Raw genomic sequence first — 17,106 nt, 5'->3', positions numbered from 1 at the left:
TTGACTTGAAACCATTTTATAGTTTCAATAATTCCAAATTGTGTTTGTTTTTTCATACTAATTGAATATTGTATGTGTATGTATAACATGGTAAACATTGATCACATTCCCTGTGTATGTTCATATATTTTGATACATTGAATTTTAATATTGTGAAACTATGTTGTACATTTTTTACCTCCTGTTTCAGGAAGTGATGTCACTGAGTACTGCCCCATATTATATATATACACTGCTCAAAAAAATAAAGGGAACACTAAAATAACACATCCTAGATCTGAATGAATGAAATATTCTTATTAAATACTTTTTTCTTTACATAGTTGAATGTGCTGACAACAAAATCACACAAAAATGATCAATGCAAATCAAATTTATCAACCCATGGAGGTCTGGATTTGGAGTCACACTAAAAATTAAAGTGGAAAACCACACTACAGGCTGATCCAACTTTGATGTAATGTCCTTAAAATAAGTCTAAATGAGGCTCAGTAGTGTGTGTGGCATCCATGTGCCTGTATGACCTCCCTACAACGCCTGGGCATAATCCTGATGAGGTGGCGGATGGTCTCCTGAGGGATCTCCTCCCAGACCTGGACTAAAGCATCCGCCAAATCCTGGGCAGTCTGTGGTGCAACGTGGCGTTGGTGGATGGAGCGAGACATGATGTCCCAGATGAGCTCAATTGGATTCAGGTCTGGTGAACGGGTGGGCCAGTCCATAGCATCAATGCCTTCCTCTTGCAGGAACTGCTGGCTGACACACTCCAGCCACATGAGGTCTAGCATTGTCTTGGATTATGAGGAATCCAGGGCCAACCGCACCAGCATATGGTCTCACAAGGGGTCTGAGGATCTCATCTCTGTGCCTAGTGGCAGTCAGGCTACCTCTGGCAAGCACATGGAGGAAAAAGAAATGCCACCCCACACCATGACTGACCCACTGCCAAACCGGTCATGCTGGAGGACGTTGCAGACTCTGTCACATGTGCTCAGTGTGAACCTGCTTTCATCTGTGAAGAGCACAGGGGGCCAGTGGCAAATTTGCCAATCTTGGTGTTCTCTGGCAAATGCCAAACGTCCTGCATGGTGTTGGGCTGTAAGCACAACCCCCATCTGTGGACGTCAGGCCCTCATACCACCCTCATGGAGTCTGTTACTGACCGTTTGAGCAGACACATGCACATTTGTGGCCTGCTGGAGGTCATTTTGCAGGGCTCTGGCAGTGCTCCTCCTGCTCCTCCTTGCACAAAGGCAGGAGTAGCGGTCCTGCTACTGGGTTGTTGCCCTCCTACGGCCTCCTCCACGTCTCCTGATTTACTGGCCTGTCTCCTGGTAGCGCCTCCATGCTCTGGACACTACGCTGACAGACACAGCAAACCTTCTTGCCACAGCTCGCATTGATGTGTCATCCTGGATGAGCTGCACTACCTGAGCCACTTGTGTGGGTTGTAGACTCCGTCTCATGCTACCACTAGAGTGAAAGCACCGGTAGGTGCTTAGGAACAGGTGTGACGCATATGCTGTATATATTAGAAGCCTGTACACATCTGGAATGATGCACACATTTAATTTAGTTTTCCTAACCCAAGCCCACAATCACAACCTAGCTGGTGCCGTAAAGGACCCGAATCAACTGTATCACTATTATTGCTCCTTGTTAAGCAGTCAATTGTGTGTTAATGTTTTATTTCTTATTGTATGAATTTGTTGTTTATGGGTGTTGTGTGGCTTGTCTGCCAGCAGGTGGCATGTTTTATTTTTTTCTTGCACAAAAAAAAAGGAAACTGCCAATATAATATGTGACCAACCAGCTCAAATCGGTCTTATGTAACAACTTTGAAATTGTGTTTTTTACATTGGATAAAAGTAGAGACTTTTATTGAGGAACAATGGGAAAGTAATTTTGTATTGAAAGTTGATTAACTTGTAAACTCACTTTTGAGAAAACGGCCTTTGAATTGTTTGGTACTACTATTGGAGAGCTCTTATTTGTCTACACTCATTCGGCATCGTTCACACCCTCTTAAGCTTTAGCCCCGCCCATCTCTTTAAGGGTCGATCCGAGCGTTCTGTCCTAACAACAGCAGTCAAGCACCCAAGATAACATGCTAGCTACTTCCAGACACAAATGAGCGAAAAACTCACTAAACATTACTCGCCCTTGCAGAGAAATAGAAGTAAACAGCAGCCTGCTTGTCTCTGGACACATGCACATCTTTTTTTAGTGTCACTGTTTTTGTTATTGGTTGACAAGAGCAGTTGAACTGGTGTCAGCAATGTTTTGCAAGGTAATAAAGATGATTATATCATTGCCGGCCAGCATTCAATAACACTGAAATTATGTTACTGTCACAAAAACACAATCTGGCCACCAGTCATTTTATCAGAAATACTGTTAAAAAATCTCTTTACATTGTTTTCTGGGGGGGAACTTGTACAAAACAAAATGTCAATGGTACAATGTTAAAGGCCATTTACAAGATCAATATGATGTGGGGCTGTTAGCTTTCTGACGACATCAATACACAGACAAGACACGTAACAGCCCATTGTTTACTTAACATTTTATTTTCAATTAAATCAGGTTAAAGTTATTTACATAATTACATTGCTGGATTACTTAACAGATAAACTTAAGCAAACAGCATTGTCTAACATTTTATTACTATTGTCAAGTTGTTAATAGTTATTTTCATCATCAATAATATCAATATTAATATTATAATTGTTGAGTGCATTGTAAAGAAACTACCAAAGATCGGCAGAGGGAGGTGTTTCGGTAGGTAAGTGTATTTTTCCCTCCCTAACTTCAAACCCCATCCTGCCTAGCCCACACCTCTGCCCTTCGCTCAGAGAAGGCTGTGGAATAGGTCGCTCTGGATAAGAGCGTCTGCTAAATGACTTAAATGTAATGTAATGTAGATCCAGTGAAAGTCACAATACATGATCTACCATTAATGTCTATTGGGTACAACATCATCCGAAAACACAACCAAAACAAACTGCAAATGCATCCAACAATTTTGTATAGTTACCAGCTCGGTGTATTCATTGCGTGCTACAAATATGGGGTCAAATACTACACTTTTGACTAAATGTAATACACTATAAGTTCATTTGTCCAAATACTTATGACACCTTCATATGGGGGGGACTAGTTTTCATTTCTAAACGGTAAAACAGACATGTATGAAAATAACCTTAAATAAAAGGTGACATTATCTACTGTAGCCTCATATGAAACATTTAATCTCAAAATGCTGGAGTATAAAGCCAAATGGAAAGTTTTAGCTTCACTGTCTAAATAAACACATAGGGGAGTGTAAAGGTGTGTCCATCCATTCTCTACCATACATGTCTATTTACACCAGGTTTTCAGATCTGAATGCACAGACACTCTTTCTATCACCTCTTCCTATGTCTTCAGAGGAGCCTACAGTAAGGTGGGTCTGAGAGCCTAGACAAGACTATCGAGATTAATGACCCATAAAAAGTATTGGCTTCAGGCCACATCTGAAAATGTAATTCATATCATTTTATCACATCCAATCAAGTTTGAGGTACTACAGTACATTAAAATGTAATTTTCTCTCTTTTTTATCAACTGATAAAGGGCGCCTATTACTATTTATTTGATGCAATTTCACAAAGCTTCCTCAAACAACCCTCAATTATAACGTAACTCAATTCATCTTCAATCAATCCATGTTATTTTCCCCATTGCCTTTAAGAGCAGTAGACAGATGTGCTCTATCAACTTGGCTAAGTGCCAAACACAGTACAAAAGCACTCTTCCAAGATCCAGCACTATGTAACAAAACTCCTACTGTTTTGTATCAACAGATAAGCCAGCATTCATTAAGTTAAAGAAACTAGGTTTATGGTATTTACAGGACAGTAGATCTGCCTCTGTGAGCTGTGTGTGATGCCATGCTCTGTCAGATCATACACATCAAAGGTGGGCGTTCTGGAGCATGAGCACGAAGCAGCTGATGCCCTTCCCTGACACACAGGCCTTATAGGAAAGGTAGGGGGGACAGGTCCCTGCATGACAAGCACTCTCCACACCGCCACCCGACCGGGGCCACACATACGCGTGCGCATACACACATTCACGTACACACACACACACTCACTTCATTGGCAGAAATGGAGACAGACGAACGACGCATGGCTGCCCCACCCACACTCCTGTGTTAGGAATGACTAGAAAATTATATGTTCGGAAGAGTAGATTGTGTGGTTGATTCTACCATGTCCCTTCACTGGCTCTACACAACCATCTTAACCAGACAACACTTCTCCCTCTTCATTTTCACCCATCTTCCTTTCTGCAGCATGGACCTGGTGATACTCTGGGCTGGCGTTATGACTGAAGTGTGACGTTTGGGCGGCTAGGTCTCTGGGTTGGGGGTGGCCAGCAGGGGAACGTTGTCCCTCCTCCTCCGGCCCAGCGGGGGGCGTCGGTACTGCTCCCCATCGGCCAGCGTCTGGGGCAGTGGTTTCCTCTTGCTCTCAGGCAGCAGCAGGATGGAGAGCACGGCCAGCAGGGCCAGGGTGGAGTACACCACGTGGTGCAGGAAGTAGCCGTAGTGGTTGCGCAGGTCCATGAGGGGTGAGGTGAGGCGGCCCACGCAGCCCAGGGCCAACACCGTGCCCACGCCACTGCCCCTGAACAAGAAAATAAGGTCAAAGGTCAGTGATCTCCAAAAGAGTAAAGGCCAGCGAAGAGAGATAATAGGAGAACCAAGCCTGAAATGACACCCATTGACATTGAAGTCTAACATGCCTTCAAGGCCAAATAATACATCTAATACAAAGAACAGGAAGACTCTTGTGACAGTCTATGAGTTACTGGTCTTTACCTGATGATGGTGGGCATGATCTCTGCAGTGAAGAGGACACAGAGAGAGGCAGCCGCCTGGGAGGAGAAAAGTCCCATCACTGAGAATACAGTGATGGCCGTCTCACTTAGATCTAAGAGAGGGACAGGAGGGAGAGATAACTTAGCACTGAACTCCCCAGTCTCTGGCTTGTGATTACAGCTGAAACTGAGACATGGCTTTGATTTTACTGCCATTTCAGTGTCCTACATGAACTGATATACCACCATTCAGCCACAAGGTGGCACCATGCAAAAAGGATTTGTGCTTCCAGTAATGAATGTCTATTGAAAACTTACAGAGACATAACTATACTGAACAAAAATATAAATGCAACATGTAAAGTGTTGGTCCCATGTTTCATGAGCTGAAATAAAAGATCCCAGAAATATTCCATAAGCACATAAAGCTTACTTCTCTCAAATCAAATTTTGTGCACAAATTTGTTTACATCCCTGTTAGTGAGCATTTCTCCTTTGCCAAGATAATCCATCCACCTGACAGGTTGGCATATCAAGAAGCTGATTCAACAGCATGATCATTACACAGGTGCACCTTGGTGCTGGGGACAATAAAAGGCCACTCTAAAATGTACAGTTTTGTCACACAACACAATGCCACAGATGTCTCGAGTTTTGAGGGAGCGTACAATTGGCATGCTGACTGCAGGAATGTCCAACAGAGCTGTTGACAGAGATTTTGATGTTCATTTCTCTACGCGTGCAGCTTAGAGGGAACAGGGGACATTACATCTATCAAGGGCAACTTCCACCTTTAGCACCAACTTACACTCCACCAGTCCGAGGAGAATCAGAGATGCCAGCCCTGTCATTGTCATGGTGAGGAGCAGGATACCACGGCGACCGCACCTGTTCACAGTTGCCCATAACAACAGCCAGGCCCCTCCTCCCGCACAGACGGACAGCAGATAGGTCCAATAGAAGCTGGGGGCAGTGCCTCTGACATCACCCCGAAATGAACTGTAACAATGACTAATGCCATGGGAAATGAACCTGACAGACAACAGGAGAGAGATGGAGATGGAAAATCATGGTCTGTTAGGCAACTACTATAGTCCTATGTGTGCTTACCAGTACAATGTTGATAGAAGCGAGGACAAACCTATACATTAGGTTGTTTGTATGTAATGCATACACTATATGTGGCATACATACTGATACTACTATGTTTGCTTACCAGAATGTTGTTATTACTTGAAATGAGTAACCGGTGCAGTTACTGAGTAGTTACATGTAACTAAACAAAGAAGTACTGTAACTACTGCAGTACTACTAATACTACTATGTGTGCAACTATTTAAGGCTAAAATCATAAATTGAAACAATACCTGTGTGTTTGTAAAAAGCAAAGGGGTGGGTCTGGGGAAATGTAACCATTCTCAAATTCATAGACGGAGCTATGTGTAACCGATGTGAAATGGCTAGCTAGTTAGCGGTGGTGCGCGCTAACAGCGTTTCAATCGGGTGACGTCACTCGCTCTGAGACCTGAAGTGGTTGTTGCCATCTTGGTTGTAACCATCTTTTGAGACTATACAGTGTTTGTTTACATATATTTTGTTTACAATTCATTTATAAGTCCAAAATTGGATGTCGCAACTAAGGATTCCAGCTTTAAAGTGTGACCAAACGTGTATGGGCTAACTTCGAACATCACAGTTAGGTGACTTACGAGGTGAAGCCGAGCACACACATGTTTTTCCAGATGTTCCGGCTGTGTACAAGCTCTGGGAAGGACAGGTGGGGGTAAGTAGAGGGAGACGGCTCCGAGTCCAACTCTGCAATAACGACAACAATGTCACAACACCATGTCACGTTGGAGGCATCAGCAGAGACGTTTTCAAACAATAGACAGCAAGTCTCGTGAATAGGCCGACACAGAAAGACAACATGGTTCCCACACACCTGTGAAGCTCTCGTCATCCCTCTCTCTATCTCTTCTTTCACTGAAGGAATTCAGATCAGCTGATCTCTCAGAGAGAAGAAGCCAGCGAGGAGACTCAGGAAATACTCCTGGAATACTGAAACAAAACAGACATTTTCATGTAAATTCCTAGCTTCCATATTACGATATACTCTCTCCTGAAACGGCAATGTTATATTAGAATGAAAAAAAAGAACAATATGCCACTTAAAGGAGGCTTTTATCTGAAAGAGACTTTTACAGTCATGCATGTCCACTATAGAATCAAACCCACTATCCTGGCATTGCAAGCACCGTGCTCCACCAACTGACAGAGGACTGCATTTTATTTTCTCTGTGTCAAATTTGCTATTTGCAATTAAAGTAAATGCTGTTTAACTAAAGGAGGCAGGTAGCCTAGCGGTTAAGAGCGTTGAGCTAGTAACTGAAAGGTTGCTGGTTTGAATCCCCGAGCCAACGAGGTGAAAAATCTGCCAATATGCCCCTGAGCAAGGCAATTAACCCTAATTTCTCCTGTTAGTCACTCTGGATAAGAGTGTCTGCTAAAATGTAAATGTAAGAACACTGCACCTTGAAGACAAATGCTAATGTATTCTGACTTGAGCTAATTGCCGAATGAAGCAGGGGGCTTTAAATCAATACAATGCTCTCAACAAGTTAGCTTGCATTTTGGTCTTTAATCAAATTACTACCATATTCCCCATTCCCTTGTGCATAGGTTTCTGTCCTCCAACACAGCACACACACTCACCCGTAGGTGAGGAACAGAGAGAGTGGTGCAGCCCCCGCTCCGAGTAAGCCCCTCCAGGACTGGCAAGACAGAGCAACACCCAGCAACAGCAGCTCCCCAGAAACCGTAGTTAGTCCTGCCACCATGGTGACCAGCAGACGTAGTGAGGGATCACAGAGTTCAAGACCTTTCAATCAAACAAACAGAACAATTAATGATTACAGACACAACAATGTTGTACAATTAGTAAACAGGTTTGGTCTTTGGTCAATTCTCAAAATAGTTTTAAGGTGCAGTAGTGTTTTGATGCTATTATTTAGAGCCTTGTGTACTATGGCAGGGGTTCCCAAACATTTTCACTCGCGGGCCCCCTATGGTGTGCAAATACAGTTTTGTAGTTTTAAAGCTAATTTTCTTACAAGTCTATACATTTCAACATTTATAATGTGTAGTCGTGATATTTGAGTGACAAAAAAAAGATCTATGGGATAAAAAAATGACATTTAAAAATTGTAGCTGACATGGGCTAGTTGATCTGGATATTTCTGACACGTTATGAATAGCTCTCTAAGGTGCAGTGCCTTCGGAAAGTAGGCTATGAGATTCGAAATTGAATTTAGGTGCATCCTGTTTCCATTGATCATACTTGAGATGTTTTTACAAATTGATTGGACATGATTTGGAAAGGCACACACCTGTCAAAATAATGCCCCTCAGTTGACAGTGCATGTGAGAGCAAAAACCAAGCCACGAGGTCGAAGGAATTGACGGTAAAGCTCCAAGACAGGATTGTATCAAGGCACAGATCTGGGGAAGGTTACCAAAACATTTCTGCAGTATTGAAGTTCCCAAAGGCACAGTGGCCTCCATCATTCTTAAATGGAAGAAGTTTGAGCTGAGCTGGCCACCCGGCCAACCTGAGAAATCGAGGGAGAAGGGCCTTGGTCAGGGAGGTGACCAAGAACCTGATGGTCACTCTGACAGAGCTCTAGAGTTCCTCTGTGGAAATGGGAGAACCTTCCAGAAGGACAACCATCTCTGCAGCACTCCACCAATCAGGCCTTTATGGTAGAGTGACCAGACAGAAGCCACTCCTCAGTAAAAGGCATATGACAGCCTGCTTGGAGTTGCCAAAAGGCACCTAAAGACTCTCAGATGATGAGACACAAGGTTCTCTGGTCTGATGAAACCAAGATTGAACCCCTTGGCCTGAATGCCAAGCGTCACTTCTGGAGGAAACCTGGCACCATCCCTACGGTGAAGCATGGTGGTGGCAGCATCATGCTGTGGGGATGTTCAGTGGCAGGAACTGGAACACTAGTCAGGAACAAAGGAAAAGATAAACGGAGCAAAGTACAGAGAGATCCTTGACGAAAACCTTCTCCAGAGCGCTCGGAACCTCAGACTGGGGCGCAGGTTCACCTTCCAACAGGACAACAACCCTAAGCACACAGCCAAGACAACACAGGAGTGGCTTCGGGACAAGTCTCATACCCAAGAAGACTCAAGGCTGTAATCGCTGCCAAAGGGGCTTCAACAAAGTACTGAGTAAAGGGTCTGAATGAATAATTATGTAAATGTGATATTTCCTTATTTATTTATTATTATTATTTATTTTTAATCCTAAATCCTGTTTTTTCTTTGTCATTATGGGGTATTGTGTGTAGATTGATGAGGGGGAAAAAACTATTTAATCAATTTTAGATTAAGGCTGTAACCTTACAAAATGTGGAAAAAGTCAAGGGGTCTGAATACTTTGTGAAGGCACTGAATGCAATGACTTACATGACAAGAAGAACTATCCCATTTCAAAATCGCACCTTGTGCATTCTACTACTCCAACTTTCAAGAGTACGTTTAAAGATAGGCTGAGTTCCTTTGGGGGGGGCCGCACCCCCCTCTGCCGACCCTTCGCGCAGTTTTGGAACCACTGTACTACGGCATCAGTATCTGGATAGTACTCACGTGTGATGTAAAGTGTGAGGTAGACACCAGCACTAGCAGCAGCCAGGCAAAAGCGCATGACAATAAAGATAGGGGGGGAGGTAGAGACGCACACGAGCACGCCAAATACCACCGAGAGGGTTAGCGAGGTGAGCAGTGTCTTCAACCTGCCCAGTCTGAGAAAAAAACAAGGAAGAGACCATACAAAGATCTTAGGGCATAAGCAGAGGCCTCCGAACACCATGGGCCAGTTTCATGGAAATTAAAGCCAGGCATAGGCCTCGTAAACATACCTGGATTAAGCTAGTAATGAAAAGGGTCATTTTAGATCAAATGTTTTGTAATGACCATGTAAATACATAGTCAAATAAATATTATGGACACATATTGTATATTCCCAGACTTTATCAGGACTGAGATGACAAATATACTCAAACCATGTTCATTCCACCACATTTTCAGGATCATTGTCTAGATTCGAGTGCAGTCTAGGCCTGAGTCCGTGAAACTGTCGCCCAAAGCGTCATTTTTTGTTTGTTAATTCGATTGCCTTCATCTGAGTCTCAATCCTCAAGAGGTCTTACCCCCCTAGTCTAACCCTCACCTTTTCCTCTGTATTTTCTAGTGTCATCTTACCTGTCGGCAGCAAAGCCCAGTCCCAGGCATCCTGTCAGAACACCCAGGATGAAGGACACCTCCTCGACTGGGACCAGCCAGTACTGACCACACACCAAATCCCACTGGGAGAGGAGAGAGAAGGAAGGAGGTGGAGAACCAACAAAAGATTACAGAAAGAGAAGAGAGGGAGGTAGACATATGTTTAATTCCATCAATAGGACATTGTTCCAGGTAATACAAAAACAACTCATTTCAACGAAACTACACTGTATTGAAATGTTATTTCAATCATTTCCATTGTGTTAGAAATAACTTGAGCATGGCTTTGTTATTACATCTGAAGTGCTCCATTGGTGCATTTGCTACTGTTGAAAGCTAAGTGATTACAATGAGATAGCATAGTTTCTGGGCAGAGTCAGGAAGCTGCTGCTAACAATGCCTTATGTAATAGGACCCTATGCAGGGACGCTTGAAAAGCCTGTCACATACTATCTAGCACTCATCCTATCCCTGGTTCGGCATGACTGAACTATATACACTGAACAAAAGTATAAACACAACATGTAAAGTGCTGGTCCCTTTCTCAAGACCCCAGAAATGTTCCATAAGCACAGAAAGCTTACTTTTCTCAAATGTTGTGCACAAATTTGTTTACATCCCTGTTAGTGAGCATTTTATCCTTTGTCAAGATAATCCATCCACCAGACAAGTGTGGTGTATCAAGAAGCTGATTAAAATGGCATGATCGTTACACAGGTGCACTTTGTGCTGGGAACAATAAAATGCCACTCTAAAATATGTAGTTTTGTCACACAACACAATTCCACAGATGTCTCAAGTTTTGAGGGAGTGCCCAATTGACCTGCTGACTGCAGGAATGTCCATCGGAGCTGTTTCCAGTTAATTTAATGTTATTTTCTCTACCATAAGCCGCCTCCAACATCATTTTAGAGAATCTGTCAGTATGTCCAACCGGCCTCACATCCGCAGACCACGTGTGATCACGCCAGCCCAGGACTATTTCTGTCTCCAATAAAGCCCTTTTTTGGGGAAAACTCATTCTGATTGGCTGGGCCTATGCCCTCCCAGGCCCACCCATGACTGCACCCCTGCCCAGTCATGTGAAATCCATAGATTAGGACATAATGCATTTATTTAAATTGACTGATTTCCTATTATGAACTGTAATTTAGCAAAATCTTTGAAAATTAACATTTATATTTTTGTTCAGTATAGTTACCTCACAAATGAGAGCACAGTCTATAGCATTCATATGGATGACATGCTTGGAAAAAATAAGAAATGCTAAACTTGCACACAAACAAGTTCACAAACTGCCCAAACCAGTTATGAACATGAATCAAAATCATTATATTATGCCTTCCATTTCTTCCCTCTTATACTAAAACCTCAATGTCAAAGGAGCATATAGACATCTGCCCTGACAATTCTACTACAAAATGGTGTTACAAGGCATTTGCTTAAAGATGTTTAGTTCAGTATTTCTACTGAAGCCTTATTGATTAATGGTGGAGACTGGTGAGGGCTGTTCTGGCTTCCGTGAGAAGTTGCTGAAGCAGCATAGTGGCGTTATACTGGTCGATCATGACTAAAAGTAAAACTACACTCTGAAATCAACTGCTGAATCGAGCCTTCTGTCTATGAACAGCGAGACTGGATGGTGTTCCTGCTGTCTACAAGCACATGGTAGAACCACTGCAGTAGTCTGTCTCTTAAATTACAATAACTCCTTGAGACCAGTGTATGTTTAGCTAACCAGAGAGGGCAACGGGCCGACAGAACAGCTTACAGAAGCACCAGGTTTCCCACCCGCGTCGAGCATGGAATTCAAAACAAACAGAGAGAGAGTCCACAGTGAGCCAAGTGAGAGCTAAAGACCATGGGAAATTGTGGGTGTGGTGAACAACAGTTCTGCTAAAGACATTAGGCCTGAGGCGTCATCAGACATTTTATAATAAGTACACACATCATTACTGCTGCAAAGCAATGGATCATGTTTTCTGACACTGAGAATGCTGTGACTGTTTATGACATATTTAATCAAAGCAGTGTTAATGGTGAAGGCATTTGTTACCGTGTAAGGGTAGCAGTGCTACACGTCTTATGAGAATCTACTCAATAATGCATTACGTAATTTGGATTCTGAGACCGGGAAATACAAGAAAACAATGAGACCGACAAAGTTCCTCGAGGTACCTCAGTAACAATGTTCATTCTCAATCCTTCTGTGACATTGTAGTCCCAGCCAGCATCGCAGTTCTCCACCCCGGACTGGGTACCGTTGATATACTGCTTGCACTGAGACAGCCCCCCCGCTGTCACCCACTCTGCCCCCTTTCTCCCAGGGCAGAGAGGCGTTGAGGACCTGCGGGGCAGGCGAAGGTCCTGGGAGGCGGCAGTGGTGGGGCGACGCGAGGGTGAGCAGGGGATCCGAGGAGAGAAGGAAGGCCAGGAAGAGATTGGGCAAGAGGGAGAGACAGATGAGCATCCTCTGTTTCTTCCTCCCTAGGGCCAGGACCATCACCTCCCCTGTGGGAGGCAGGGAGGGGGGAAGCGGGAGGGAGGAGGAGGGAGCGGAAGAAGAGGGGAGGGGGGGAGGCGGACAGGGGGAAGGTGAGGGGATGGGGGACTCAGGTGATGTCATGACTGAGGGTCAGAGAGGTTGTGGTCGATCCTCAGATGGAGTGGGAAATATGGGAAATATCTGTGGAGGGAAAACATTTAAAAAATAATGACACTGACCATGCCTACTTTCTTCCAAATATATTATTCGCTACAGTGCACCTGCAGAATATGATGAAATAACAACAATTGTTCAGTGAGTGAATGGATCTTCATTCTTATTTATTTACAGACTTAAACAGTCTTTTTGGGGGGGTTTTGTTACTTTTATAGTGCATAATCATAAACCCTGGCAAATTACATCTCCAATCCCATAATAGAGGGAGCAATGCCAACCACATTAAATCATGATAAGCTTTATATTACATTGGTGGATATACCCATTCCATTCTGCTGGGTGACTCACACGGGAAGTGTTTATTTGTAGCATGGCTATACACGTGTAGGGAATACATTATACAGCTGTATCCTATTGCCCAAGATCAAAACAAGGTATTTGAACATGTTGTTGTGAGCCTACACTATCAGCCACAAGTGCACATGGTCCATTATATTAATGTTCTAGGCTGCTACAAGGCCAGGAAGTTCTGCGAAAGGAATTCCAGTTACATAAGAGGCTTTTCAGACAGGAAACAGTACTGCATGGAAGGAAAAGAGCAAACGCATATTTTAATAGAGGTAACATAGAGCAACACACAAACCACCCGAAAAAAGAACATTCAAGTAACATTGTACGATCCCACTGGGCAAAGACGTAAATTCAACGTCTTTTACACGTTGGTTCAACGTCATTTCATTGCAATGACGTTGAAACAACGTTGATTCAACCTGTGGGATGAATAAATGACAAGCCTACACTGAAATGGTGGTGTCATATTAGGTCACTGACACAAGTGCACGCACGCACCTGCCCCGGGCAGACAGACAGCAAACTACATTATTCTGTAAATATACAATATTGTCACAGTTTGGGTGGCATGGGGACAATAGCAGCAAAATGACTTACCCCTTTCCAGTGTTACTATAGTCGTCAGATATTATAATACATCCGGTAGGTTAACGATTGCCCACTGTCACTTTCAAACGTCCGTTTTGGTAAAGCCAAAACATTGCAGGGGATAAAGGGAACAGTGTTCCGAACTGAGTTGGATTTTCACCGCATTCCCTTTACTCTTCCTATGCGTCTTCTCTCTGTCGGCTGTCGATTATTCCATCCTCCTGTAACATAGGCTACTGTCCCAGGGTAGTATTGTATGAAGAAGCACTGGAAACTAAAGTCATGTTAGTGAAGAAAACGCAGTTTCAACATAGACACCTAATGAAGCAATTTTTGGGCTATATTGTCATGCTCGACTTCTATGGTGCCTGATTTCTAATGTTGTTGCGCGACCCAAGTGTATGTCCGCCGACATGAAAGAAGTGTTAAGTAATTAAACAATACATAATTATTTCCGACATCATCTTAAAGGGGACGGGTGACAGCCATAGTCGAACCGATCCTCTCTGGGACAAAGGGGGTGGAAAACTGCAATGGGGGAAGCGACATTCAGGCTCGTGAGAAATCGGGTAAAATCGTTGAGGAGACGTCCCCTCTTTCACTGTAAATTAAGACATCTGCCGCATGGTGGGGCCATAATTCATAGATTATTATCAAGGTTGAAAAAGCGCACATTATGAGTTGTACTACATTGAACAAAAATCTAAACGCAACTTGTATAGTGTTGGTCCTATGTTTCATGAGCTGAAATTAAAAATCCCAGAAATTTTCCATAAGCACAAAAATACTCTAAAATGTTGAGCACAAAGTTGTTTCCAATCCTGTTAGTGAGCATTTCTCATTTGTCAAAATAATCTATCAATCTGACAGGTTTGGCATATCAAGACGCTGATTAAACAGCATGATCATTACAACAGGTGCTGGGGACAATAAAAGGCCACTCTAAAATGTGCTATTTTGTCACACAACAGAATTCCAAAGATGTCTCAAGTTTTGAGGGAGCGTGCAGTTGGCATGCTGACTGCAGGAATTCTCACCAGAGCTGTTGCCAGATAATTTAATCTTGTTTTAAAATATTTGGCAGTACATCCAACCGGCCTTACAACCGCAGACCAGTGGTGTAAAGTACTTAAGTAAAACTACTTAAGTAGTTTTGGGGGGGTACCTGCACTTTACTTTACTATTTAGATTTTTTTGACAACTTTTACTTTCACTTCACTACATTCCTAAAAAATTATGTACTTTTTACTCCATATATTTTCCCTGACACCCAAAAGTATTCGTTACATTTTGAATGCTTAGCAGGACAGGAAAATGTTCTAATTCACACACTTATCAAGTGAACATTGCCGGTCATCCCTACTGCCTCTGATCTGACGGACTCACTAAACACATGCTTCATTCGTAGACGATGTCTGAGTGTTGGAGCGTGCCCATGGCTATCCGTAAAAAATAAAAAATAAAAAATGGTGACGTCTGGTTTGCTTAATATTTTTTATCTTATTTTATTTTATTTATTTCACCTTTATTTAACCAGGTAGGCAAGTTGAGAACAAGTTTTCATTTACAATACGACCTGGCCAAGATAAAGCAAAGCAGTTTGACACATATAACAACACAGAGTTACACATAGAATTAAACAAACATACATTCAATAATACAGTAGAAAAATAAGTCTATATACAATGTGAGCAAATGAGGTAGGATAAGGGAGGTAAAGTCAATAAATAGGCCATGGTGGCAAAGTAAGAACAATATACTGCTATTGTGACCAGCGAGCAGAGATAAGGCGGGACTTTACCTAGCAGGGTCTTGTAGATGACCTGGAGCCAGTGGGTTTGGCGACGAGTGTGAAGTGAGGACCAGCCAATGAGAGCCTACAGGTCGCAGTGGTGGGTAGTACAGTGGGGCAAAAAAAGTATTTAGTCAGCCACCAATTGTGCAAGTTCTCCCACTTAAAAAGATGAGAGTGGCCTGTAATTTTCATCATAGGTACACTTCAACTATGACAGACAAAATTAGAAAAAAAAATCCAGAAAATCACATTGTAGGATTTTTAATGAATTTATTTGCAAATTATGGTGAAAAATAAGTATTTGGTCAATAACAAAAGTTTATCTCAATACTTTGTTATATACCCTTTGTTGGCAATGACAGAGGTCAAACGTTTTCTGTAAGTCTTCATAAGGTTTTCACACACTGTAGCTGGTATTTTGGCCCATTCCTCCATGCAGATCTCCTCTAGAGCAGTGATGTTTTGGGGCTGTTGCTGGGCAACACAGACTTTCAACTCCCTCCAAAGATTCTCTATGGGGTTGAGATCTGGAGACTGGCTAGGCCACTCCAGGACCTTGAAATGCTTCTTACGAAGCCACTCCTTCGTTGCCCGGGCTGTGTGTTTGGGATCATTGTCATGCTGAAAGACCCAGCCACCTTTCATCTTCAATGCCCTTGCTGATGGAAGGAGGTTTTCACTTAAAATCTCACGATACATGGCCCCATTCATTCTTTCCTTTACACGGATCAGTCGTCCTGGTCCCTTTGCAGAAAAACAGCCCCAAAGCATGATGTTTCCACCCCCATGCTTCACAGTAGGTATGGTGTTCTTTGGATGCAACTCAGCATTCTTTGTCCTCCAAACACGACGAGTTGAGTTTTTACCAAAAAGTTATATTTTGGTTTCATCTGACCATATGACATTCTCCCAATCTTCTTCTGGATCATCCAAATGCTCTCTAGCAAACTTCAGACGGGCCTGGACATGTACTGGCTTAAGCAGGGGGACACGTCTGGCACTGCAGGATTTGAGTCCCTGGCGGCATAGTGTGTTACTGATGGTAGGCTTTGTTACTTTGGTCCCAGCTCTCTGCAGGTCATTCACTAGATCCATCCGTGTGGTTCTGGGATTTTTGCTCACCTTTCTTGTGATCATTTTGATCACCTTGTGATCATGGAGCCCCAGATCGAGGGAGATTATCAGTGGTCTTGTATGTCTTCCATTTCCTAATAATTGCTACCACAGTTGATTTCTTCAAACCAAGCTGCTTATCTATTGCAGATTCAGTCTTCCCAGCCTGGTGCAGGTCTACAATTTTGTTTCTGGTGTCCTTTGACAGCTCTTTGGTCTTGGCCATAGTGGAGTTTGGAGTGTGACTGTTTGAGGTTGTGGACAGGTGTCTTTTAAACTGATAACAAGTTCAAACAGGTGCCATTAATACAGGTGACGAGTGGAGGACAGAGGAGCCTCAAATCAAATCAAATCAAATTGATTTATTTTTTATTTATTTTTTAAAACTCCTTAGAAAGGCCAAAACCTAGGAAGAAACCTAGAGAGGAACCAGGCTATG

The 17,106-nt window shown here is 43.0% G+C and overlaps 1 protein-coding gene across 1 annotated transcript; it reads right to left on the bottom strand.

Annotated features, from left to right (window-relative positions):
• Window positions 1-2,557: 2,557 nt before the first annotated feature.
• slc22a17 (solute carrier family 22 member 17) lies at window positions 2,558-14,273 on the bottom strand. The gene is made up of 10 exons (XM_046355863.1): window positions 13,769-14,273; window positions 12,337-12,844; window positions 10,138-10,241; window positions 9,523-9,677; window positions 7,579-7,744; window positions 6,809-6,924; window positions 6,576-6,681; window positions 5,675-5,898; window positions 4,868-4,979; window positions 2,558-4,673 (listed from the first exon to the last, which is right to left on the bottom strand). The coding sequence occupies exons 2-10, from the start codon at window positions 12,352-12,354 to the stop codon at window positions 4,397-4,399; spliced, it is 1,278 nt and encodes a 425-aa protein (XP_046211819.1). The 5' UTR covers window positions 12,355-12,844; window positions 13,769-14,273; the 3' UTR covers window positions 2,558-4,396.
• Window positions 14,274-17,106: the final 2,833 nt, after the last annotated feature.

This window comes from Oncorhynchus gorbuscha, linkage group LG07 (assembly GCF_021184085.1).
Source record: "Oncorhynchus gorbuscha isolate QuinsamMale2020 ecotype Even-year linkage group LG07, OgorEven_v1.0, whole genome shotgun sequence".
Lineage (NCBI taxonomy): Eukaryota > Metazoa > Chordata > Actinopteri > Salmoniformes > Salmonidae > Oncorhynchus > Oncorhynchus gorbuscha.
The sequence above is the reverse complement of the archived record's forward strand: the minus strand, read 5'-3'. Positions and strand labels throughout refer to the sequence as shown.